This window comes from Orbicella franksi, chromosome 12, assembly GCF_964199315.1.
Source record: "Orbicella franksi chromosome 12, jaOrbFran1.1, whole genome shotgun sequence".
Classification (NCBI taxonomy): domain Eukaryota; kingdom Metazoa; phylum Cnidaria; class Anthozoa; order Scleractinia; family Merulinidae; genus Orbicella; species Orbicella franksi.
Window position 1 is genome coordinate 7,815,671 of NC_138156.1, and position 24,265 is coordinate 7,839,935.

Here is a 24,265-nt window from a genome sequence, read left to right on the forward strand (position 1 = left end):
TTTTTGGGGGAAGACGCTTTGGTTTTGCAGTGCTCACCACTCAGTGACCATGTCGGCACTCGAAGCCGGACCCCATTGAACACCTGCGCCCTTCCACATTGTAATACTAGACCTTAGTCCACAGAAAGATAATAAAAAAAGCGGGAAGCCTATAATGTTTCCAGATCAATATCCATAAGACATGGAAACAGTTAATCTTACCTCTAGTGCTTCAAGAGAGTGTTCCGGAGGATTATAATACGAAATTCTCCTGGGATAACTTGAGATATCGTCATCCAGATATTTAGCACTCTAACAAGAACAAAACATGATTTGAGAAAGAACGATTGTCTAATGAGTAACTTTTAGGAGCTGGCATGTTCTTTACGTCAGGTTTGATGGTCATAGCGACGCCCAACCACCAGTCATACGTATCGCGGTAACGCAGATGCAACAGATGTCATTGTCACATTTTGTTTCATTAGCGAATTGATTCAAAATATTTAAAGAACTTGTGAAACTTAAAACTAGGCGAATTTTTTTTTTCTTTGGGTGTAACATCGAAGGAGATATTGAATTTCTGGGTGGCAAAAGTGCTAATATGCGCGCTGTAAATGGTAAATTCAACGAGTTGTAGAGTACTGTATGGGACGCTAAAATTTGAAGACGTTCCACGTGACTTGAAATGGTTTCCTGAGCTTGTCAGACACACAGTAAATATATAATAGATATTTTACTAAACTCATCGTCTCAAATGCACGTAATTTACGGATCGAAAGTCAAACCTCGGTCCATAACTTACAACTGGTACATACCTCGAACTCAGTTATCAAAAGATATACGTGTCGATCGCAACTGTTAAAAGACTACTCACCTTCTGGTAATGTTCAAGATAGACACTCGGAGGTTTCTTCAGTTTCTCTGTGATCTTTCCTAAGATGTAGTGATGGAGCCAAGGTTCTCCGTCTTCAATTCCAAGAGCTGAATTGAAGCAGCGCTCGGACAACAGCAACATCTCATCTCGCCGCTGAAGCAGTGACGAACGGTTGTCCGAGGCCATTTCATCTTTATCAAACTGCGTCAGGAAGAAAGTGTTATTAACTTTGGTGATAACAAAGCCATGAAATATGTTTTAGAAAGAGGACGATTCATTTGATTTTAAAACAAAACATGTTTCAGTCGTTCAACAAAACCACCACCAGCACTAACCCATTACTACGCCCCTTACTACCCCTCTCTTTACTACCAACACCACAACCACTAACCCCCCCCCTCCCCCCCACCACCATCGCCACCACCACCAACAAGATAAGAACAACACCCGCTCATGATGACAAAGAACAATAACAATTCACACCATGAGATCGGTCGGATGAGAGATTTCATGAAAAACTCTGTTTGGTCATTTCCAGAGTCAAACTTCCATCATACGTGAAAATGTCAGTCACTAACAGTAGTCGTTCTCGAGGCTTAATCTCAATCTCACGATCGCACTTCAAGTACCGCTAACAGAGTGATGTAAAAAATTATTTGTTCTAGTACAGACCTGGTTCAGCTGCCTGGAAGCGTGGGAATATAACACATAACAGAGTGTGCCGTACTGTAATAAGAAAGATAAACAGTTGAGTCAGTGTCAGCAATGTCAGTGGAGACGATTCACAATTTCTTTTAGGTATCAGTGAAGTAATAGTTGGACTGAGTGCTATGCTCAAAGGCTAATATTCAAAACTCACAGATGGGTAACTTCACATCGTATTTCCGATTTCTGAGTTTGAACAACTAGAACTGAGATTCAATGGAGCATGACAGCGTTTCAACGGGACTCCCTGTGAAGGAGGAGTACAAGAACTCCGCACGTGCGTTACACATCTCGGTAAACCTCTCTCCTTCCTCTGCAAAACCACAACGTGAAATGACAAAATTCGAGGTTTAACCTAGAATGTAAAACCTGACGTTTCGACCTTTCTCTTCTCGAATGCAACTGACACATCAAACCTAAAAGGCAAGCTCAGTGTATTTCTGAAAGGAGCTTTTCCCAAAGGAGACCTGAAAGTTGTATCAAGATACGGTATGCATAATGCACATGCAGAGCTATTGCACTGCACTTTTTGCGATACTCTCGTTGTTGGCCCAGCCGTGGTTTGATTGTTGGCTCACTTTCTTGATCGATCGATTATATAAAAGTGGGGCTGGAATAAACAGACTGACTAAAAAAACTGCACAAACCTCTTCCCACAGGCTGCTGTTTGAGCCGTCGATCTCGAGCGCTCTTTTAAAACACCTAAAGATAGAGAGAAAGCGGAACTTCGTAACGCAACAGACTAGAAATCCGCAGTGAGGAAAAATTAATTTCAACCTTGCGAAAAAGGACTTACCTCAGAGCCGATACAGCAAGCTTCTGTATGGGTCCTTCACTTTTGGGTTCGCACTAGGACAAAGTTCACGACAGTTTTAAAAATGAATGTAAATGCTTTTGTTATACCTCCCAACTCAAGTACCTTTTTCCGATTGGGTTAGAACGTGTCAAGTGTCGTGGGTCAAAACTCACTAACTCCCTAGGGAAACAACAACTTGAACTTTAGAAACTCACTAACTCCCTAGGGAAACAACAACTTGAACCTTGAAAACGCGGCAAATTTGTGAGCCAGCCGACTTCAAGCAAACGATTTCTTCGCAGTTTTTTTTTTCTATTTTTGAGTTCGGAGGTATAACAAAACAATTACTGGTCCCGTGGGACACAGTGAGTTTTGTTTCCCCTCGACCTCAATGTTCCCCGAGGCGAAGCCGAGGAGAACACTGAGGGTCTTGGGGAAACAAAACTCACTGTTTCCCTTGGGGCCAGTCATTAAGGGCTTACTGTTCATTTTCTTCTGCAACCACAGTCGAAGCTCTCGCGGGCGACCAACTCGGGAATTTGAAAACGTAGCCGAAAAAACAACAGAGACCCCTAAGGGAACTAATCAGAATTGTCCTTTTCATCTTGGACCAGTTTGCCATGTAATAAATCAAATAACTATAAGTGTAACCATGTAATGGATCCTGTAAAATGTAACTTATATTAATCAGTGGAAATCGTCCATTGGCATTGCAGTCCCTTACGAGAGTGGTCGCTTACAAAAACTTTACATAACAAACTGTGAGTGACAGTTCAACGGGGTTTCACAATGGTGGTCCTAGCCTGAGCTGGTCGAATACGAGAATGGTCCGAATGCTTTGATTGTTATAAGACGGTGAAAACTTCGGTAGACTTATACCGAGTTAACACGACTATGAAACATGTTTACGCAGCATTAAGCTCTAGTCTAAACAGGAGATAATACTCACCGCGTTTAACTTGTTCTCCAGTCTGCTTTTACGAGCGAGAGCCATGGCCGCCCACGTATCAGCTCTGTCGGGTTGAACAGTTACATCGTGCATGTAGAACTTGAGTGCTTTGCTGAAAACAACAACAACAAAAAAATAACTAGTTGAAAAATTTAGTATTTTTTTGGTCGATCGCAATCTGGCTAACTTAACCAACTTCACTCTTCTTTGGTTTACTGTTGTCTTTTGGGTGTTTGCAACATAGTTAGATAGGACTTTCTTTGTTTTCTAGATAGCTTTTTTACATCACAAAAGTACCTTATATAACATCGAGACAGCCTCGTTAGGAAGAAAACAAATACAGTGAATACAACCACACAAATGTGTAGAAATCAATTTTAGCCAATCTGATTGCATCACACATAATTTCCCGCGCTTGCTACTAGTCACATGTTTTCGCATGCTCACCTCAGTTTCCCGCGCATTCAACTGTCTTGCAAATCAATGTGTATTCCTGCACTTCCCACTGGCTTATATGTTTTCTCGCAGTTAACGGCAAGCTGCTGCTTTTGAATTTCCCGCGCTTACCACTAGTCACATGTTGTATGCTTCCAGTTCTGATTGGTTCATGTATCGACCGCCGTTAAAAAGCGCTCTTCTCGTGACTCCATGACAAGTTTTTTCACACCGCATTTTATAAGCAAAGCCAATTAAAACCGATGCGGTTGTGTAAAAGACAATCACTGTATTTATTTAAGTATATAACGCTGCTGCACTAATTGGGGATACTAAGTAAGTAAGCAAATATTGGAGGGGGACCATCAAAAATTTATTAAAAAGTGGGAGACTGACTAGTTTGCTATTTACAACGAAACGAGGAGTTAAATTTGGTATAACCAAACACAACTTCAGAATCCATCTAAAGGCAGGGAGGAGGATTTGAACAAGATTGAATACCTGAATTCCTTGTTCTTAAAGTAGAAATCAGCCAGCAGGTAGAAGATTTCGCTTATTACAGGCCTGTGGAAGAAATGATAAGAACGCTGTAAAATGAAAGCATTTTAGATGGAGAATGCAAAAAGTACAGCAACTGAAATTAAGAAGACACAGTACCTTTTTACACCAACTAGACGATCAGGCAGCTTCGGGACCGGTTCATCTCCACCCTCGATAAACGACTGCACGCTTTCAAAACTGATAGCTGTTGAAATAAAACAAAGGAGATGCGCCACGGTTTACGCATCTTGAAAAGTTTAAACTGACTAAATTTTTCATTTCGTCGTTTGTAATCCGTCTTAATTTTCTCCATCCTCAACCATTCTTGTTCCTGTATGGTTTATTATTGTCTCTGGCGTTTTTCTATCTCAGCAAACTACTATGTTCAAGTTTCCTTCAATAGAAAGGTAATTTTGCCACAGGCAGCATGTTTTCCGGCGCTTTCCACAGATTGCATGTTTCCCGCGCTTGTCACTATTTCACATTCTAACTGGTTCACTGCGTAACATCTGTGTTTGTGATGACTGGCCATATGTAATTACTTTGGTTTAAGTCTCACGACAGTGCGCTAGTACCATACTTTTTAGTTACAGAATCTTGACGCAGTTCAAACAGCGTTTTTCACCTATTTCTAGCATACCTTCAAGTTCTTGCTGAGGAATCACCACCGTTATTCTACGGAGAAGATTCTGTACCTGCAAGACACAAAGAGAGTCACATTTTTTAGCTCTCAGATTTACACAAATCGCAAGACTTCTCTGAGGAAACACTGTACACTCTTCCCACAGGCCTCTTCTTAGAGCTGTCAGATAGATTAATTTCATGAAGACAAAATTAAGTTCATTTTGTACTGTCCAAGCATATGAGTTCTTCAGTTGCCGAATTTACACTTAGGACGAATTAACTAGCCGTCTGGGACGGTTAATTCGTCTGCCTGAGAGGGATAACTCGTCTCGGATGGATAAATCGTCTCAGATGGATAAATCGTCTCCAAATATAACTTCGGTGTCGGATAATTCGTCTCTAGTCTAAATTCGGCCAATCTTGAAGTGCACAACCTCTCGCAGTCGGAATCCAGCCTTGAAGAAACTTTTAAGCGAACATGCACGGTGTAGCATTACGTCAGTTTTTTGCTATCTCATACGATCGACCCATTATCTGAAATGCAGGCATCAAAACCCATCTCACCTCTGCAGAAATAGTGTTGGCTTTGCTGTCAAATGTGGGCGGCTCTGGGGGTTTGAAATAATCAAATACTACAACCGAGTTACTCCACGTCAGGGCAATCTGTTTGAACAATAAACAAAAGTAACTATTGGAATATTCCAACAAGCTAGAATTGTATACTTAGGTAGTTTATTGTAGGTAATATCTTGTAAATTATATTCACTTTTGTTGTTGTTTCAGTTTTCCTATAACAAGTGGAAATTGTATGCATTGTAACGTTTCTTTTATTGTTGAAAATTAAAAACATTAATGATAAAAAAATGCCGTAACTGTTAGCGGATAGCAACATTAACACTTCTGTCAACCCTAAGCATGCATGTCACGTTTCAAAAAACTGCGTCAGAGCACAATTTTTTGGAGAAGGAAGGGTAGTAGAAAAAAGTTAAGCTTAGCAATAAAAGATAGGAACAACTTACCTGGGACGAGTTGTGCTCCACGAGGTTTCGAGCCTTAAAAAGGAGAAGAGTCATTAGTTATCTCGTCAGAATTATTCAACGCAACTGTACTCACACTTTGGTAGGTAACTACAACAAAACAAGGACAAGAAAAACGCACAAAAAGGGTTGTATCTTTTACATGCAAGTGCCGTAAACGTCTTCCATAGGAGACTTAAATCGTAGACACTCATAGTGTACTTGACGTTAAGGGACGCGAGTAGATACACTTTGAGGTATTCACCCCGAACTAAGCTACCTCATACCTTCGCTTTCTTAGAGATAGAAGGATGTCCATAAAGACACAAGAAACACTGTTCCAGGTCGCGAACCAGTTCCTACAGAATAAAAGAGTACCAAGCATTTCAAATTAGTTTTCCAAAGAGAATGACTTTGAAATAAGTGCACGTTTTGTTAAACTAACACCGCACTTGTCACTGTAACAACATAGAGTAGCTGCAAATGTAAGCTGCTCAAAGCGAAGACATTTGGCGTAGAAAGCGCGGGAAAATTCGCGGATGCCAATTGACGCGACTTGCACAAGTCGCGGAAGCCAACCACAATTGGATTTGGTCTTATACTTGATTGGTTGAAGAAAGAAGACCTTTGCTCTGATTGGGCACAACAGACTGTACGAGCTTTTTTAGTCGCTAACACTAGCCAGAATGCAAATACCTATTTTTTTGTCTGTGTTGAATGCATGTTCAATTAACGAAAGTCAACTGATTTTAAGTAAATGCCTAACGAGTACAGTTTCACAAATGAATAATTTATAATAATGACAAATAATAAATATTAATTTTATACACGACACACCTCTCTTGCTGGGACGACTGGTTTTGCAATTTCTTCTGTAAGAACCTCCACTTTAAGCAACAAAAACACTCCTTCATTGTTACAACACCAACCACGCCTTGAACAAATAAAAATAAAACTCAGAGTGTTGGGACAGGAAATAGCTAAAAACTAGATGAAATGTTCAAATGTTGTGTTTACTGTGGTCAATGCGCTTAGCTACACCTAGCTAGTTCACAGGCATGCCACTTTAACTGAAAGAAACAAATATAGCAATTGTACATGAGAGATTTAAAAATCCCAACTGGCGGGAGGCAAACCAGTAGGCTATTTACATACACGACCGAAGAGCTGAACTAGGGTCTACCGAGAAAAACAACTCCAGCTAAGTGGTCAGAGTGGGACTTGAACCCGCGACCTCCGGATTTCAAGTCCGCTGTCCTAAATACTCGGCCATGCTGCCTCCCTCCATCAATTTACTTAAAGTAAAGAAAAAACCCGAACACTTCCCTCTTCGGGTAACCAGTATTTATACGTCTGCTAGTCTGCTAATAAGAAAGCCAGGGAATCCAGAGCACATTTTCAGACATTGCTTCAAAATTCACTTGTTTTCCTTACCTGCCAAGATGCTCATGCGCAGTGCGCAGAAACTGCAGTGACGGTGATATGTTACTAGCAGGCATGTCACTTATCACACTGACGCTGCTCACATTGCTATCTGTGCTCGCAGTCTCAGGCACTGGAGTGTCTGTAGGTGGAGGAACAGACTGAACGCATGTCTTTGGGGAATTGTCCACTGTCTCTTCGTACTTTTCCTGGCTAAAATTTGAAGAAAATTAAATGATCCGGAGATAACAGGAGAGCAAAAAGGACATAAGAGTGAATTAAGTCAAGATAACTTAGGTTCTAAATAAGACTCGAAAACAAGTTATGCCAGATTACTTTCCACACTCAGTTGAAAGATGTTACTATATTGGAAGAACAAACAATCCCAGATACCCTAGCGCACCCAACTGGTGACCAGTCTCCCTGGAGATTTTAGAGTAAGGAACAAGTCCGAACTTACTGTTTGATGACCCTGTAGAGTAGAACCCAGGGTTTAGCAGTTGCTAGTGGAGGATCAGAACTGTTCTCAGAAGCGTTCATGGAAGCCTCTAAAACCTGTGCAAAGACGAGTTAAAAGACCATGATATAATGTCTGATACAAAGTCACTACATGCTTATTGCGTGTTGGTAGTTGTATTTGTGTGTAGTAGCTGCTATTTGTGTAACATATCAAGCACGGGGAACAGTGTTTCATCACATTTCCAAACAACCAGAAAAGACTTGACAATGTGTTGCGCAGCGGAGTATTTTTTTTTTGCAAACTCGGAGGTATTTGGAAATGTGGTAAGGCACTGTCGCAAGTGTTCACTTTAATATATCTTCGCGATCAAAACTAAAACTAAGGAGAAATCGGATAAACAAATTGTACAAAATCAATGCCAATTCATGATCAGATATCCAAACACCTTCACGGGTGATTTCCTTTGTTTACACTTGATGAATTATTGATGAATTTTAGAAGTGGTTGTTAAGATGTCTTGATGGACATTCATGTGTGAATACCTAACTTTGAACCTGGACACAGAGATGGATGTATTCAAACACTATAACTTTTGCTCCAAATCTCTGGGAAAACCAAAAACACTGGAATATGAAATTACTATGTCCTCAATATGTAGGTGCCTATACAGTATTAGTACAAACTGATTTTACATCTCATACAATCACAGCTTTCCCCAGACACTATTGACATATTTTGCCTATATGGGTGTGAAAAGTGCAGCTGTGCTCATTTACAGAAACCAAGGCAGCAATCTCCCAATACTCGTATATAATTTAACAAAAAATACAGCTCAATCTGATCACTGCACCTTGATGATGTTTTGAGTCAGTCTGCAGAGTTTATCCTGAGGAATCTTGTCCAACACGGCCTTACATTCTAAAATGCTCCTGGATTGAAAAGAAAACAAAATAAAGATTTTCTCTTTATTGCAAAATAAGCACATCAGAAGGACCACTTTAAACTATTTCAAAGCAACATAACCCACGCTCCGGTTGGGTCAATTTTATGTTAAATGTTGAATATGTATTTTTCATGCTAACATGACTTCACCACTATTACAAACTGATTCTGATTCCATGCCTGTAGCCAAGGCACAAAAAAACGTTTTATAGAGGAACACATTGTCATTTTAATCTCTCGAAGAAACACTGGAAAGTTTCTGACTCTCATTATTCACTCAAAAAATGGCACAAGTATTCGTGACTAGTCTGTTATTGCACACCAAAAACATTTAATGGGCCTCTTTATAGGATTTTTTAAAGCAAACAGAAATTCAGGGACGTCCCCTGATCGATTCAAGTCTTACCTATCGATGCACCCAAAGAGCCTGGACAGAGCGGTAGACCAGGCATCGCATGGACTCATCTGTGACACAGCTTCATTGAGAGCAACCTCAGAGCAGGTGAGACATTGCTGGTATAACCAAATAGTAAAAAAATCAGTTTGAACTTTTTAAGAGGAACATGTGCACTGAAGCACATCGATGCACATAAATTACTACGCTTCAATCAAACTGTATAACAAGGTTCGCCTATGGAGTTGCGTATTTCTTGCACCAAGTAAAGTCTTAGGCAAATCATGGTCAAAACTGGACAAGTACTGTGCAATGAGCATGCGCCATGTGAGACCGACCTTAACAAGACCTGCGGGCTCATACAACTCCCCAAGATAGGAAAGGAATATGTAATACCATCCAGTATACATTTTTGAAGGTTCAAGACAACAGTGTCACAGAACAATTCTTAAAACAAACCTCATAGTCCTTGAGCTTAATAAGCGAGTCTTGTAGTAACAACAACTGAGCCGGTCTCTCAGGAATGGACATACCAAGCTCACTGACCTAACAACACATTTGACAGTTATATCATAGAAAAAAAGACACTTTAAACAAAATATTTGTAACTTATGTCGGCTGTCAGTTCAGACGTCTTTGGAAACTTTTTTTGGTAAGATTGAGATGCAATTTTATCAGACACTAGGTTCCAGGTTTAGCAACAGGAGAGTTTACTAAGAGATCCGAGACTAAAACCTTATAAGATCTACAGGAGATTACGTCTTCAGTAGAAATTACATACATTTGACGACTTGGATTATTGGTCCGCAATTCGTGCAAAGTACAACAGCTACGTAGCTCTCTGTACTACCTATTTCGGGCTATGGTTATTGCCAAATGATTAATATTCGTTTACTGATCTTTATTTTCGTTTAGCAATACTTGAACTCTACAGTTGGTTAAAAGACCTATGTAACCTTCTCTAACTAATAAGGTATGTAACCGTTGTTTTCATCCAGTGGTGAACACTTCACAAAAGAAACATGATACAATTGTGTACCCAACGTTGCATTACTTTTCATGACTCATTTGAAGTTTGGCAGACCGTAACTCTAACTTTGGCGCCCAAAGCACCACACTACCATTTTATCGAGTAATGAATGATGTTTTCAGTTGAATCAATTGATTCAGCAACTGTATTGATTTCCGATGTTTAGCGTACCTTGGTCTTGGGCTGCGGCTGGTGGAGTGTGGGCATTAGGCGCATCACAACATCTTCATAATAACCTGACTCATACAGCCGTTGAACCTGTCAAAAGGATCACCATTTGAAAGGCAATGACAAATACATAATTACTTCAAGTCCACATAGGTCGAGTAAGCAACATTCGTGGCAGGGACTGCAGGGCTACGCCCTCTTCAACGGTAACGCGAAAAAAGCGCATAATCTAATTGTTAAGTAAATAGTGAGTAGCGTAGCAGTGTGCGGTTGTTAACAAAATTGAGGCCGATTCCTTACGTTTTGGAAGTGTCTGTGAAGAGGATTTAGATAAAGTTCTCAACGACTAGCAGATTTATACCACAACAATTATTCACTCTTGATTTCTGTGCGTGATAGAAATCTCGAGTTCATACCGTGGTCTAATTAAATAGAAACACTCTTGATACTTTGAGAGAACTGCTGCGTCTGGGACTCATGTTTCCACAGCATTTCTCGTTCTCCCAAATTTCCATTCGTGTTTTCATAACTCGATAGAAGCACGGAAAATGTTCTCTACTTTTTAGACGGCAAATAGGTTCAATGAATTGTTTGTTAACATACCTCTTCTAATGACTGACACCTTTGCAGTGATTCAAGTTTCTTTTGGACTTGATCTAGAAACATAACAAGCATCAAAGGGACCGTTACCCTGAGTAACAGACGCCTCTAAACACATGCTCAATTTTTCGCTGAATTCCAGAACTCTTCTCCGATCTGTGAAAATGACAGTTTTCGGGTCGAGTCTCTCGGACGCCTCTTAGGCAGGAAATGAAACGAGCGTGACAAGAGAGATGATTTTGTTACTCAGGCTCACACGCCATATTCCAGACGTTCATACTCAGATCAAGGCAAACCTCAGTGGAAAAGGACTGTTTGGCGAATTCCACTAATGTCAGGAACCAGTTAGAAAGTGAGGATGGCTTATGATGGCAAAAGGACGGTAACAGACTACAAAGAGGTGGGTACAATTAAAATGTGAGGCTGGATGACTCAAGGACAGCGAGATGAAATTGGAATTTGGCATGTTAGTTTTTGTGGAGGAGGAAAATCAGAAAAGCCCCAAGAAAACCCTTGGAGAAAAGCGAGAACCAATAACAAACGCAACTGGCTTATTATGCTTGGTCCAGAATCCGAACCAGGTCACAGTGGGGGCAGGGTGCACTCTCATCACTGCGCCATCCATGCACCATGGGATGTGCCATTGTCATTTCCAATTTATTTACTTATTTACTATTATTGAATCACACCGTGTATGAAATGCCTGTGTGTTTTTGCTTACCTAATGTGATGATGTTGTCAACTCTACAGTTCACCAGCTTAACAGTGGTAGGACCCTCAATTGAATTCACCTTCAGGGTCAAGAGCTTTGAACTCTGAGGAAATGAAGAGTAGACAAATAATTAATCCATATGGCAAGATTGCTACTCGAGCTGACATATATACATATTATTAAACTTGCATGAGGTCTGCATTGGGCAAATATTGGTCGTCTACATGTACTTACCCGATCTAAGTACATCATGGCATAATCCATTTGACCTTGCAACATCAGGTATCTTGCTCTCATCCAATTTACTACAGAACACAAAGCGGAAGTATCATTTCGTGCAAATTATGAAAATTAAAAAAAGCAAGCTATCTTTAGAAAGGACTTTTAGAAACTTGACAGAGTGTGACAAATGAAGATTCTAAATGAATGGCATAAAATTAACAAAATTTTGGAGCATGTTCTTCTCACTTAACAAATTATTTTATCTTTGCTTGAAGACCAGCTTCTTCTTTAAACGGTTTTCACAAAATGACAAATAGGATATTTTTGTTGATGCACACGATTCCCTTGACTCTTTAACGAACTTCAAAACACAGAGGCAGGTCTTTTTCAGTGCATCAAAGTAGTCAAAAGACACTCAGTCAATCACGATATCCACCACTGATGATTGTGTAGCTGCAGTACACTCTCGTTCCCTCTAAACGTTTTTTTTTTTTACCTTCTTACTTTTCAATTTCGGCAAACACTAATAGGATCAATCGAAATTGTGATAAATTTTCCAATCAGAAATACCAATAACATGAGCACACCAAATTATGTGACATCAGCTTTTTGCCATGACGACACAACAAGTTACTTAGCAACAGCAGCGCTGAAAAATTGCAGGCTCGAGAACTTCGTAAAAAGAGGAGTGCAATTGAAACAAAAATGTATTCCTGAGTGCTCATGCCACCCCTCCTTCAATGTAAAAATCTCCTTCCAAAGATACAAGGAGTGTATAGGTACCTCTAATGGCCATTTCAAGAGTGAAGTCTCCATGAATGGTCTGAAGCGAGCTTATGCGATGGAGGTACTCAATATCTTCTGCCAAATACTCACTGGAAAACCCACCGACTCTCGACATAACTGATCCACCACTACAGAAAACAACAACAGTGGCATGTGTCAACTTTAGCGAATCTACATAGGAATCTTCCCCTATATAAAGAGGCATGTTATATCAAATGCCTGGAACGTTCCTTAAACAAGGGACTGAAATCCAACAGAGAAGTTTGGCTTTTCTCAAGAGTAGTACTTTTTGTTTCGTCTCCTCATTGCCATCAATACGCTATTTAAATACATTATAATGTTTAGAGAGGAAGCCACATCGGCCTTACCTGGTTTTCCTGTGGGTCCTCAATCTTGGTCGAATTGGAATTTAGAAGTGTTGGCTATTTTTAAATATACCCTTAAAATAGACCTTAAAAGACCTACCTTTTATGCATATTATAGTCTGATGATGGTATAGTTCTTACCTAAATACTACTATTTTTCCAACTTAGTTTTGTCATTTGTTGTCTAAACACTCTCACACAGTGAACATACTCAGATTATCTTTCATCCTCTAGGATGAGATAACCAAAGAGAAATAAACTAACCCACGTGGTGAACTGGCAGGAGAGAGACTGGATGACGACTTTGACTTGGCTGTCAGTAGTTTGTCCAATGTCAGCTCACTGGCCACAAGTACAAGCTGATGACAAAAGAAAGAAGGGGTTTAAAGAGAAGAACAAGATACGCTCATTTGGCTGAGACAACCTTGTCTGGGGCCTGTTTCTCGAAGGTCCCAAAACATTTTTGCACCCCGAAAGCCATAGCAAAATCTCTAACCTTATGATTACAGAGCTGTTTTATTCACACATTCTTAATTTGAACACAGGTTCCCTTCATACAAGAAGTTTCAGGCGTATTTACGTCTCAGTTTTTAGATAAAGATGAGCTAAAAATGGTTTTACAGGCCCAAAATGTTTCTGGGGCTTTTGAGAAACAGGCCCCAGGTCTTACCTCAGTGTTGTGGATAAATATCTCAGTAAACTGGTCCCACACACAAAAATGAGATTTTTGTTATGTATGAAAAAAGTGATGCTCTACTCAAAACAGTGGAGATTTCCATAGCTGTTTAAAATGATGGAGGAGGGGGCTAAAAACCTGAACAACTATATGGTCTTACCTTTGCCATTCTTGTCCTGTACAATTCATCTTGGTCATCACTACAACATCACAATTATGAAAATAAGTGTTGCTTAACAAAAGCAAAGCAAAACATCCTTTGTTCCTAGCACCTCCTGGCTAAGCAAGCATGCATGAGTACTTAGAGGATGCACCACACTTGCTTCTTTCTTGTGTGTGTATCACTGGTTCCTAAATCCTCACTTGAGATATTAAATCATGACAGAAGCAGGCATAAACTGATCACTACTGGTGATGTGTCATAAGCATAGAACACTGAAGTTATTTAGGTCGTGGAAACTGTTAGAAAATTTTCAGTGTTTTGACAATTCTGTCAAACATAACAAAAAAGAAATTATAGCAAATAACTTTTAAAATGTTTTTCTTTCCCATGTCTGTTGGAATAATAGGTATTTTCACTGCAAGATAATGACTCACCAAAATTCAGATGGAAGAATCACATGTTTCCTCATTCGTTTGTAGACCTTAAGAAATACATCTGCCAAGGTTGAAGGCCTAAAAGAGACAAAAAGGCTGGTTCCAAAGACAAGAGCACAGAAACTAACTTCGGGAGAAGGCATGGCCTAGTGGTCAGGGCGCTGCATTTGTAATCCGAAGGTCCTGAATTCAAATCCTCTTCCCTGTCACTAGATGGATTTGTGTTTGGTGGTCCCAGATTCAACTTCTCCACGCTTTGTAAATAGCCGACAGGTCAGCCTCCCACCAGAAGGGATTTTTAACAAGTTTCTGTTTAATTTACAATATTTGTTTGCTTATTTCAGTGTCCACAATTAGTAAAGCAGTGCTTAACACTTTGACACTTATAATTTTTTTTTTTAGAATGCTATAAACTAAACCAGAGGAAGTACAAAGGATTGAAGAAAAGTTTTTTTTACTTACCAAGTCTTGTTATTTTGAGCTGCAAGACATATTCCATACTGATTCATCAAGTCAATGATTCCCCTGTGAGGTGAAAGCAGAACAACTGGGTCAGTTACTACTTTTGTTCACTGGGTCAAGTATCAGCTAAGGCAGGAGAACCAGTGCGTAATGTGGCCAGAGTAATTAAGGGTGCCTGCACTCAGTATTCTTTGATTGAATAAGAACACTTCAAAACTCTCAAAGTAGTTCCCAAAGGCATTCAGAAAACATCACTTTCCCACCTAACTGGAGTATTCAACATCCACTTGGGATGTACATTTGTACCTATGAAAAATTAGGTTCATTAGCAAACTCAGTGGGCCTTATTTGGTCTGTGCACCTTCAAAATTACCCCAAGTCTTTGTTTTCTGGGGAAATTACAGCCAGTGGTAAGCTCTCTTTCAGCTAGTGAAATAAACCAGTAGCAGGATCTTACCTAAGTACCAGAGAGAAAAAACAAAAAGAATCATCAAAAGTAAAACTGACCCATTTTCCATGTGTTCTTTGACAAAGGTGAGAATGTCTAGTGTTTCTGCTTCACCAGTGATTTTCTCATAAGTGTTTCCATCTGCACCTGCTGGGTTTACAATGCAGATCATTCGAGTGTAGACAAGTCATTTTCAAAACTTTTATGGCCATTTTGCAGCACTGATCTTCATAACAGTGAAACTTATAATAGGCAGTTATGTAACTAAGGGAGACCTCCAACATTAACAAGCTAAGTCAGCTTTCTAGTACCTGTGCACAGCCAACCTTTGTTTTATATTGAAATTTCAGCCAGTGATAAGCTTTCTTCTAGCTGGTAAAATTAGCCAGTGGCTATGCCCCTGTGAAAGTCCACTTTACCTTCTAAAGGTACAGTATGCCTTGATGTATACTAGACAGGTGCACAGTCCAGAACACCAGTCCAGAAGTGACTTTTTTAATATTAAGTTACCAGGTTTAGAGCTTACCTGTAGAAATGCCTTCTCCAGGTTTTCCTTCTGAATTCTGTGACTGGCTACTTCTGCATTGTGAAAAATGATTTATCAATGTCCTTTTCAATTTGGCATAGATGATGTACAAAATGGACAGGGATTATTAACAATATTTTATCCAAAGGTATACCTTTGACTAAACTGTGATCCATCAGCAAGACTATCTTGACTACTGTCGTCATCTGCACTCACACTTGGTCTGACAAAAAAGGTAGTTCACAATACATTTGCATAGCAAACTAGCATCCTAAGCTCTATGTGGTAATTAAATTAAACAGCAGTCTTATTGTAGATACTGTTTGGGTGGTCAGCGTTCATGATTAAAACCTTAAAAAATGTTGGATCAGACCTAAAAATGATGTAAAAGTATAAAAACTAAATTTTCGGCAATACCCACAGTTCACAAAAAGATGCTTTAGCTATGTTTCAAGACTCTATAAATGCAGCCAACTTTCTTAACACCTACTTAAACTAGTTTGATGGCTGTGTCAGAAAGGACCTTACTGTGAAGTCATGAACTGTGAATTCAAAATAAAACCAACCTGAACAAGGAGGGAATAAATGACTGAACCAATTCTTTGTAGTTTATTTCCTCCTCCTTCTTTTTGTTTGTTCTCACCTAAATATGAAATAAAGAGATGACAATGCTAATAGTTTCCCTTTTAATATTACCATTCATTTGGCAAACACGAATTCCTCAGAACACTTCTTCTTCTTCATGAATAACATACTTTTCACACTGACTGCAACAACATATTTACAGGTCTTCCATTGAAGTACTATAATTATACAGATCAATATTTGAGGGTAAAGTCATACCCTCGCTGATCTTCTCTTGGGAAGGAAATCATTTTCAATAGCACTTGGAGGAGGCTTCTTTCTTTTTGGTCCTCTTTTACTCTTTTCATCACTGTCACCTAAACAACAAACAAAAAGGTATACGGTTACATTGAATCACTGGCTTCTCTTCCCAAGCAACAATAAAATCCATTTTTGATGCCACCCACTGTGTTTATTTTCAACTCACCTAGTATGGAGAATAAACAATTTGGTGTTCAATTGGATAAACATTAGCATCTCACAAGGCTGGGTGCCATAGAGAAACAAATCCAATAAATATATCAAAATACATAAAACTATTGGGTCAGTCAGGCAGGTGGGCTGATTTTTTAAATTTGACCAGCTAGGATAAGATCATACACCAACTCCAAAAACTCCTAAGCTGTGTTTGTCATGGAGGTGTAACAGGCCTAATGAGTGTTGTATATGCATAGTCAACTACAAATTGCTGCATTTCATCCAAACAATACATTGTTTAAATCTTACCAAGATTTTAAATTTCCTTTTTGTTGTAGAGTTGAGGCATATTTTAATTTTGTAATAAAAATGAGCAAGGCAAGCGAATAAATGAAAACTAATGCAAAGTTCAATAACCTGTCTGCACATTCTTGTACACTGAAAAACCTTCAGTAGAAAAACTTGAGCTTGAATAATCTGGTACTTTAACAACAGATGGTCTGTAGGACATAGAAATGTCTGAAAAAAGAAAGAAAATTTTTTCATGAATATTTAAAATGAGACGAATCTGTGATCTGTTGGGAAAGAAGAAAGAGATATTCTCGGTCTTAAACAGTAAAAAAAGCATGCAAACATCAGACACAAACAGCACATTTCAAACTTATCGCCATTGCAGATTATTCGAGATCATGCAAGCCCTCTACCAATGATATATGAAGTCACTGATAGGCCCCGTTGTTTGAAAGCCAATTAGTGCTGGTTAGTGAGAGAATTATGCAAGAAGCAATGAATTCTCAGCATGGTTACACGTGAAAATTTCATACTTAAATGCCTTGAAGCTCCCTACATTTTGCAACTGAACAAAGTCCTCAAACATAATGATGTCAAATACCTGGTGGTGCAACAATAGCTTTGTAATATCCCTCCAGATCAACTCTTCTGCCAAGTGGCTGAAAAAATACAGAGGAATACATTCCTAATGATAGTGATTGTACTAGGTCAAAAATAACAAGGAAGCTACACACATGCATAACAACACTTACATTAGTATACAAAAATATTTCATTTGTTAACACTGAGACTAAAAAAGCACTCCGACACAAATACTACAAAATAATACTAATGATTCAACTACGTGTAGTTTCATATCTTAAAAACGTTAACTAACTGGCCATGGCAAAAAGCTTTTACCTGAGGGTTTTCTGGTGATGTGAGGTGATCATAGAGGGCAATGAAACATTCACCAAGACTTGCCCACCTTAAATAACAATTCAAAAAAATAAATTGAAAGGTTTCTAGAAGCATACTTTTTTTGGCTATACAAATATGTTGCTTAGTTAAGACTGAGCTAAACTCAAAGGAGCTTGTTGTACATCCACCATTGTTTGTCCTTAAGTGTTCAGATTGAAGTTATATGTCAAGGATTACATCGTAACTTCTTTAATTTCCATCATCATCAATGCTGAATTTGATTACTTGAACAGCTTTTGCTCTTCTCTATTGGGAGGAGGATGCTTAACTTATCAGCAACAGGTAAGCTTGGGGATAGGTACTATATAGTGGGGTGGCCATAAGCACTACTCAAACATAATTGACCCAGCAGGAAAATATCTGTGGCAATGCTGCCAAAGCACACAAACACCACCTGTTGCACTTCAGACTTAGTGGTTAGCTTCACTTAGAGGGTGGGCAAGGGGGTTAATACAGTGGAATCTCAATTTTTGGAACCAACAATAAATGTTTTAAATGTCCCAGTAACTCGTACCAAAAGTCATTTCCCTCACCTCAGTCTAACACGACTGTAATTTTACCCCCAATATCTCGGACTACCAGAATCTTCAAACCAATTTTTGTTTCCCTTGGAGGTTTGCAAAAAAGGGGATTCCTCTGTACAGTGTATGTATAATGACATGACAAAGAGTTGAATGAAGACCTAAAGAATGTCAGCAATGCAAAAAGTGGCATTATTGAAGTCCCTGGGATGTCATATTTATAACAAGCAGGTGATTAACAACCAGCCAGCATTGTTGCCACTTTAATTTTGTCAGTAAACTTCCTTTCCACTGGGTAAGTCACACAAAACTGTAACACAGAGATGATTCAAAGTTCTTACGTGTGTGAAGTCAAAGACTTGACAGGTGGATAAGGAGGTGGAGGGGCCCTGTCTGCTTCCACAAGTTTCAACCTCTCCTCCCTGAGATGATGGGCTTCTTTCACAAACTGGATGACAGAAACATAATATTATAACATTTACGATTTCATTAGTTCAAAGGGCTCGAAAAAAAAATTTGAAATCCAGCTTGCCCTTTGGACAAGCAGCTCTCAAATGCTTATTTAATAGTTGGCAGGCAACTTGCCTGGGCCTTTGCCTATCAGCCGGTGAGAATGAAAAGTTACTTGCCCGGCGGGCAAATAACTACAGGGTGACCAGACAGCATTTTTATTTAGCCCTGGTTCACACACACAATGATACTAAACACTCTGCAATTAAAATTACATAATGCATATGCATGAATTCTGAATAATGGATGACTGGGTGACAGCTACATGTATGGCTGAATAATTAACGAAAATAGTAGAGAAAACACAGGAATGAACAAGCAAAGAATAACATCCCAGTTGTCCTACTATGGAAATACAAAATGTTAAAGCCTACCTTTTTCTTTTCATTTTCTTCCTGTTCATTATCAACTGAGTAGCATATATCAAATAGATTTCTACAAAAATTAATAAGATAGACAAATCAAACAATAGTAACTGGTAATGTCACAGTGGTAATAGATGCACAGTGCATAAAGAACACACTAGAAAACTATGCTGATCTCCATGCAAAACCCTAACAAAGATAACAAGAGAATTTAGGGATAAATACACTTATTGTCATTAAAACAAATCAGCAACATCTGTCATTGGACATCTTCAATGCCATGGAAGATTTTTTGGAGGACCTCCCTGGCCTTCAAAAGCCCCACCCCTCAAAATTTCTGATGACCTTCTGTTGGATTGATATGAATATTTTCTGAAACCAAACAGTAATCGGGGTGGGGGTACTTAGGGGTACTATCAACACTGTTGAGGCTGATTTGCGTAAAATTTGAACTTGCCAATTTGATTTTTTTACATTTTTGGGTGGTTATTCATGGTTTCCTTACTCAAGATAAAATTTTCAATCAAGCAGTCAGTTTTGTGAAAAATGATACCCTATTCTAGACCCAAATGCTGTGATTTATATACCCTATCCTAGAGTAAACTGCTTGAAAACCATACCCTTCACAGCGGCACATACCTATATAGCCCATATGTAGTAGTGTCCCCCCCCCCCCCCCCAGGACAGTAATTCAGCCATCCATCTTTCAAGAAAATTTGATGATGAGGGATTGCAATACGAACATTATTGGTTTAATTCCATGTTGATCTGGTTTTCAGCTGACAGTTCTGCATGTACTTTATGACAGAAAAGTCCAAGTGTGCACCTTAATGTCTTGTCTTGAAACATAACTATACAAGGAGTGGATGGATCACTTACCTTAGGTGTTGAGAATCTCTCTTGAGCATAGGCTCTTCAGAAAAGATCTGGTTCTTCAAAGCTATGCCTGGCAAGAGGGAGTTACAAATTTACTTCCAAACATTCATCCACACCAGGTGACTTGCAATTATTGTTTAACTTAATATGCATACTGTATATTGTGCAGTAATTAAGGTTAAAATTTTTTGTACCTTTAGAATATTCCTCATCCCTCTCCAAGGCCTTAGAAATCATAACAAGGCAGGCTGTAATTAAAGAAAACCATAATGTTCATAATAACTATTAATTTATAATTATATCAATAATACTAATTTTTATTGAATCAGCCATTGCCTTTATGTTGTATTCTTAGGTAAGATTCTTTACTCTCGAAGTTAATCTCTGAATAAATAGGCAACACCTTACAGGCCTCTGAAAAGAATTAGAATTCCAGTTTGCCCTTCAGACTAAGTTCATATATTTCATTTACTTATTTATTAATTTATTTTATACATTATTATTTAAATTGTAAATAGTTTTAGCTTTAGCTAAGGTATATTTTATTGTGTAAATAGTGTCCCCAATTAATTTTTTTAAGCTAAATACTATTGACGCTTTAATAAAGTCTTTCATTCATCCACTCATTCAGAAAAGCAGTTCTTAAATTTTGCTCACCCTGGCCAAGACTTAGTTTATTTATTTTTAGTTGGCTGACGACTTGTCTGGGCCTTTGTCCATCAGGCAAGTGTGAATGAAAGTTACTCGCATGGCAGGAAAATCTGCTTGTCCTGGACAACCAGACAGCACATTTTTCAAGCCCTGCCTGATTGTTGGAGCAACTGTCAAAAAAATTTCAAGTTTCAAAACTGTGGAAAAAAGCAGTAACTGATTATCCACAGAGAGAGAGCAGACCTTACTGGTATGCTTCGTTGGCACACCAGGCGAGTTTGGTTGATGAGCCATGGTTCCTATTTTGGCAAGATAAAGTCGAGCCAAAATACCCATGGCAAGACCAAATGAGCCAATTCAGCCTAGTGACCATGGTATCATAGTCATGTCAGGTCAGTGACTTGGTATCACAGGATATCAGGACAATAGACAGAGCTTCTGACTAGCTAATTGCGAATTTGGGTACGGTAATGTGATGAAGCAAATCTTCCAAATACTGTTCAACATACTTACTGTAATAATCTCCAACAGCATACAACACAGTACACAGCAAGTCTAAACAAGGCCAGTGCTTTGGATTACACTTCAAACCCTACACAGGGGTGGAAAACATGATGGCAAATTGATTAAAAACAATTTAAGTCAACTTAATGAACTAAGTTGGGCTAATGGGCTGGTTGTCTCTACAGCTGTTAACATTTACTGTTAACATTGTTCGGTGGAGAAAGGCAGCCCAGAAGCTTTCGCCTTGAAGGTAATTGATTTAACCTAGGAGGTATATGTACACCCTTGTGGCTAGTTAAACAATTGTGTCAGCTATTAAAGTGTTTTATTTATTTAATAACATCTATAAATTTCTGATACAGTATTTGAAAATCATTTTCGAAGTTTTCTAGTACAGACACTACAAACCTCTTCAAACGAGCGTCGAGCCAGGCAAAGATCAAAAGTCTTCAGAGCCACTACTCCAAGATGATACCAGACAGTCACATCAGAGTCATCTAGGGCAACAGCCTGCATAGGAACAGGATCAGGCAGTCAAAGATGAAGAAAATACCATAAATGAAAGATTTTAAGGCTACAAAGTGGTTGAGAGAAGGCCTGTACAACATGTTTCATCTGTACCAGGTCTTCATCACTGTTTAATGTCCTAAGGATTTATGAGGAGCATTGAAGGTTAAAATGCAAAGATTCATCCAATTAATCAAGATACGCTTTAAAGCTATTTTAATAGTAGTTCACTCTTGGTGCTAGGACATAAGTGATTCGAATGCTGGCAAGAGCAAGAGGAAGCAAGGCCCCTCACCTGAAGATATGCATCTATTGACTTCTCCCATTGTTCTCTCTTCTCTGCCAGTGAAGCCAGATTTTTGTATGCTGAATATTTCAGCACATGACCAGGTTCAACCAAGCCTGCATCTTCCTCCGGTGTGGGAGCCTATTTAAAAGAAACATCCATTCATGTTGCATGCCTTTTGTGTTCTTGGTAAGCATTTCACTTGGGAAATAATAACTAAATGTAAAGGAAAAACCTCCACTTATAGTAAAGATAACAGAAGCCCACCGATTTAAGGTAAACCTCCTTTCCATAGTTTATTACAGTACAAACATGAACAAGTTCCCTGTTGCACTTTCTACATGCATCCTTTGAAAGATCATGTGATACCCATAGTATGGGTATCAGCACTGATACACAAACTAGTTAATATGAAAATTGCGTACTTTAGATTTTCTTACAGTTTTAGCCATTACCTTCAACTCCTCTTTATTATTTTACCTTAGTTACTAATTACATGCAGTCTTATGTTTGTAGGGACAAATGTGAATTAAAACACCATTTTAAAAATTAAAGTGCTTACCTCTTTAACCAAAGCAGAATTTAACAACTGGTTATAAGCTTCCTCTGATGCTACATAATCTCCTTTCTGCTGCAAAGCCAGACCTTTGTTGTATAGCTCCAAAGCCTCTGATTCCTAATAAAGTGTTATCAAAGCTTTAATGAGATGCTAGATTCTATCACAATTATTGTGGTTTGGGATGCTAGGGATATTATTTTCAGGAAATTTAGACCCAGAGGCTTTTGAGTCAAGTGACTCTCTCTAACGCCCCTGAGCAAAACTATTATACGTATTTCCAGCAAGGACAAACTTTCCGTATGGCCTCGTTATTACGTAGGTATGTTTAAAATTTCTTGTAGGGCTCTCATTATGGACTGTAACCAATAACAATTACATGTGAGCCCAGGGTGGGGGGAGGGGGTACTCTGAGAAAAATTAAGTGGGGGTGCACGCTTCCCAAAACCCTTCTCCTATTTATGACCAAAATCTGTGATATTCCCTTCCCTACTCAAGACCTGACCAAAAATTTGACACCCTATTTATGACCTGACCCTTAAAGCAATACCTGTTTCAGAACTGCCTTGTAATTAGTTCCCTAGTTCAAACCAATGTCAAATTACCATAAACATAATTTCTGAAGGGCTTTTGTTGATATTCATATCGATAATGATAAAAAATTAGCTTCTTTTTAAAAACATACCCATATCAAGACTGTGTAGAGTACAAAACCATACCATATTTAGGACCAAAACGGCTGAAAAACCATACCCTCTGGGGACGCACATACTTACATGTATACAGTCCATAAAAGGGAGTACCCCCTCCCCCTGGGGCATGCAAGTAAGCCTGATGAGCCCTACATCTTACAGATGAACTTGGCTGCTGATAATTCACTCACAAATCAGCAAGTTTGTTACAGGTGTGAAGATCAAGGGATCAGGAGCATCAAAACGTAATAACAGCCCTGTCTTTCACACTATCCTTTGCACATGAATGGAGGGTGGGGGGGGGGGGGGGGCGGTGATATGGATCCTGGTAGGGTAAGGTAGAGTTAGGGACTGCAGGGGTGGGTGATGTGCACACTATTCACTTTTAGAACCCCGGCCTCTAAAAGGTAAATAAAACTGGTTTGAAATATTTAAAGTAGAGGTAAAAATTAAACCACAGCATGTACAAAATGCAAAATAAGCTCGCATTTCTCTTAGTAAATTACCACTTTTCAGAATTTTTGGATTTTTTTACTTTTACAAATATTCCTAGCTAAAAGAAATACGCAACACTTTCCTCAAAAAAAAAAAATAAATTTTCTGTTCGTAACATGTACAGCTGTCAGAAATCATAACATCATCATAATTTCCTACCTTAGCTTGTTTGACACTCTCCTGAGTGGGTTCATGGTCACTTTCCTCACTTGAATCATCATTCAAAGCACACAGACGAATCTTAGAAAACATCAGCAGCAAACTGTAAGAGCCTCATGCAGG

The 24,265-nt window shown here is 38.9% G+C and overlaps 1 protein-coding gene across 4 annotated transcripts in view; it reads right to left on the reverse strand.

Annotated features, from left to right (window-relative positions):
- LOC145464431 (calcineurin-binding protein cabin-1-like) overlaps window positions 1-24,265 on the reverse strand; it is a 51,389-nt gene that overhangs the window by 26,836 nt on the left and 288 nt on the right. For 3 of the 4 annotated variants that reach the window (XM_081448328.1, XM_081448330.1, XM_081448331.1), the window contains exons 2-45: window positions 24,143-24,223; window positions 22,803-22,916; window positions 22,250-22,381; window positions 21,856-21,957; window positions 21,457-21,535; window positions 20,487-20,540; window positions 20,296-20,362; window positions 19,426-19,486; window positions 18,883-18,989; window positions 17,961-18,027; window positions 17,662-17,719; window positions 17,187-17,288; window positions 16,572-16,669; window positions 16,295-16,371; window positions 15,883-15,951; window positions 15,729-15,781; window positions 15,262-15,352; window positions 14,755-14,817; window positions 14,293-14,370; window positions 13,856-13,895; window positions 13,284-13,378; window positions 12,652-12,782; window positions 11,881-11,951; window positions 11,656-11,749; window positions 10,938-10,990; window positions 10,338-10,424; window positions 9,596-9,682; window positions 9,149-9,255; window positions 8,651-8,729; window positions 7,801-7,895; window positions 7,353-7,553; window positions 6,756-6,852; window positions 6,206-6,277; window positions 5,922-5,954; window positions 5,467-5,565; window positions 4,919-4,973; window positions 4,396-4,483; window positions 4,240-4,302; window positions 3,304-3,415; window positions 2,355-2,407; window positions 2,206-2,260; window positions 1,526-1,579; window positions 854-1,054; window positions 202-291 (exon numbers count right to left, since the gene is read on the reverse strand). In XM_081448328.1, the coding sequence (XP_081304454.1) occupies window positions 202-291; window positions 854-1,054; window positions 1,526-1,579; window positions 2,206-2,260; window positions 2,355-2,407; window positions 3,304-3,415; window positions 4,240-4,302; window positions 4,396-4,483; window positions 4,919-4,973; window positions 5,467-5,565; window positions 5,922-5,954; window positions 6,206-6,277; window positions 6,756-6,852; window positions 7,353-7,553; window positions 7,801-7,895; window positions 8,651-8,729; window positions 9,149-9,255; window positions 9,596-9,682; window positions 10,338-10,424; window positions 10,938-10,990; window positions 11,656-11,749; window positions 11,881-11,951; window positions 12,652-12,782; window positions 13,284-13,378; window positions 13,856-13,895; window positions 14,293-14,370; window positions 14,755-14,817; window positions 15,262-15,352; window positions 15,729-15,781; window positions 15,883-15,951; window positions 16,295-16,371; window positions 16,572-16,669; window positions 17,187-17,288; window positions 17,662-17,719; window positions 17,961-18,027; window positions 18,883-18,989; window positions 19,426-19,486; window positions 20,296-20,362; window positions 20,487-20,540; window positions 21,457-21,535; window positions 21,856-21,957; window positions 22,250-22,381; window positions 22,803-22,916; window positions 24,143-24,223 (3,765 nt within the window). The remainder of the gene's footprint in view (window positions 1-201; window positions 292-853; window positions 1,055-1,525; window positions 1,580-2,205; window positions 2,261-2,354; window positions 2,408-3,303; window positions 3,416-4,239; window positions 4,303-4,395; window positions 4,484-4,918; window positions 4,974-5,466; window positions 5,566-5,921; window positions 5,955-6,205; window positions 6,278-6,755; window positions 6,853-7,352; window positions 7,554-7,800; window positions 7,896-8,650; window positions 8,730-9,148; window positions 9,256-9,595; window positions 9,683-10,337; window positions 10,425-10,937; window positions 10,991-11,655; window positions 11,750-11,880; window positions 11,952-12,651; window positions 12,783-13,283; window positions 13,379-13,855; window positions 13,896-14,292; window positions 14,371-14,754; window positions 14,818-15,261; window positions 15,353-15,728; window positions 15,782-15,882; window positions 15,952-16,294; window positions 16,372-16,571; window positions 16,670-17,186; window positions 17,289-17,661; window positions 17,720-17,960; window positions 18,028-18,882; window positions 18,990-19,425; window positions 19,487-20,295; window positions 20,363-20,486; window positions 20,541-21,456; window positions 21,536-21,855; window positions 21,958-22,249; window positions 22,382-22,802; window positions 22,917-24,142; window positions 24,224-24,265) is intronic. The other variant, XM_081448329.1, reaches the window with a different exon arrangement.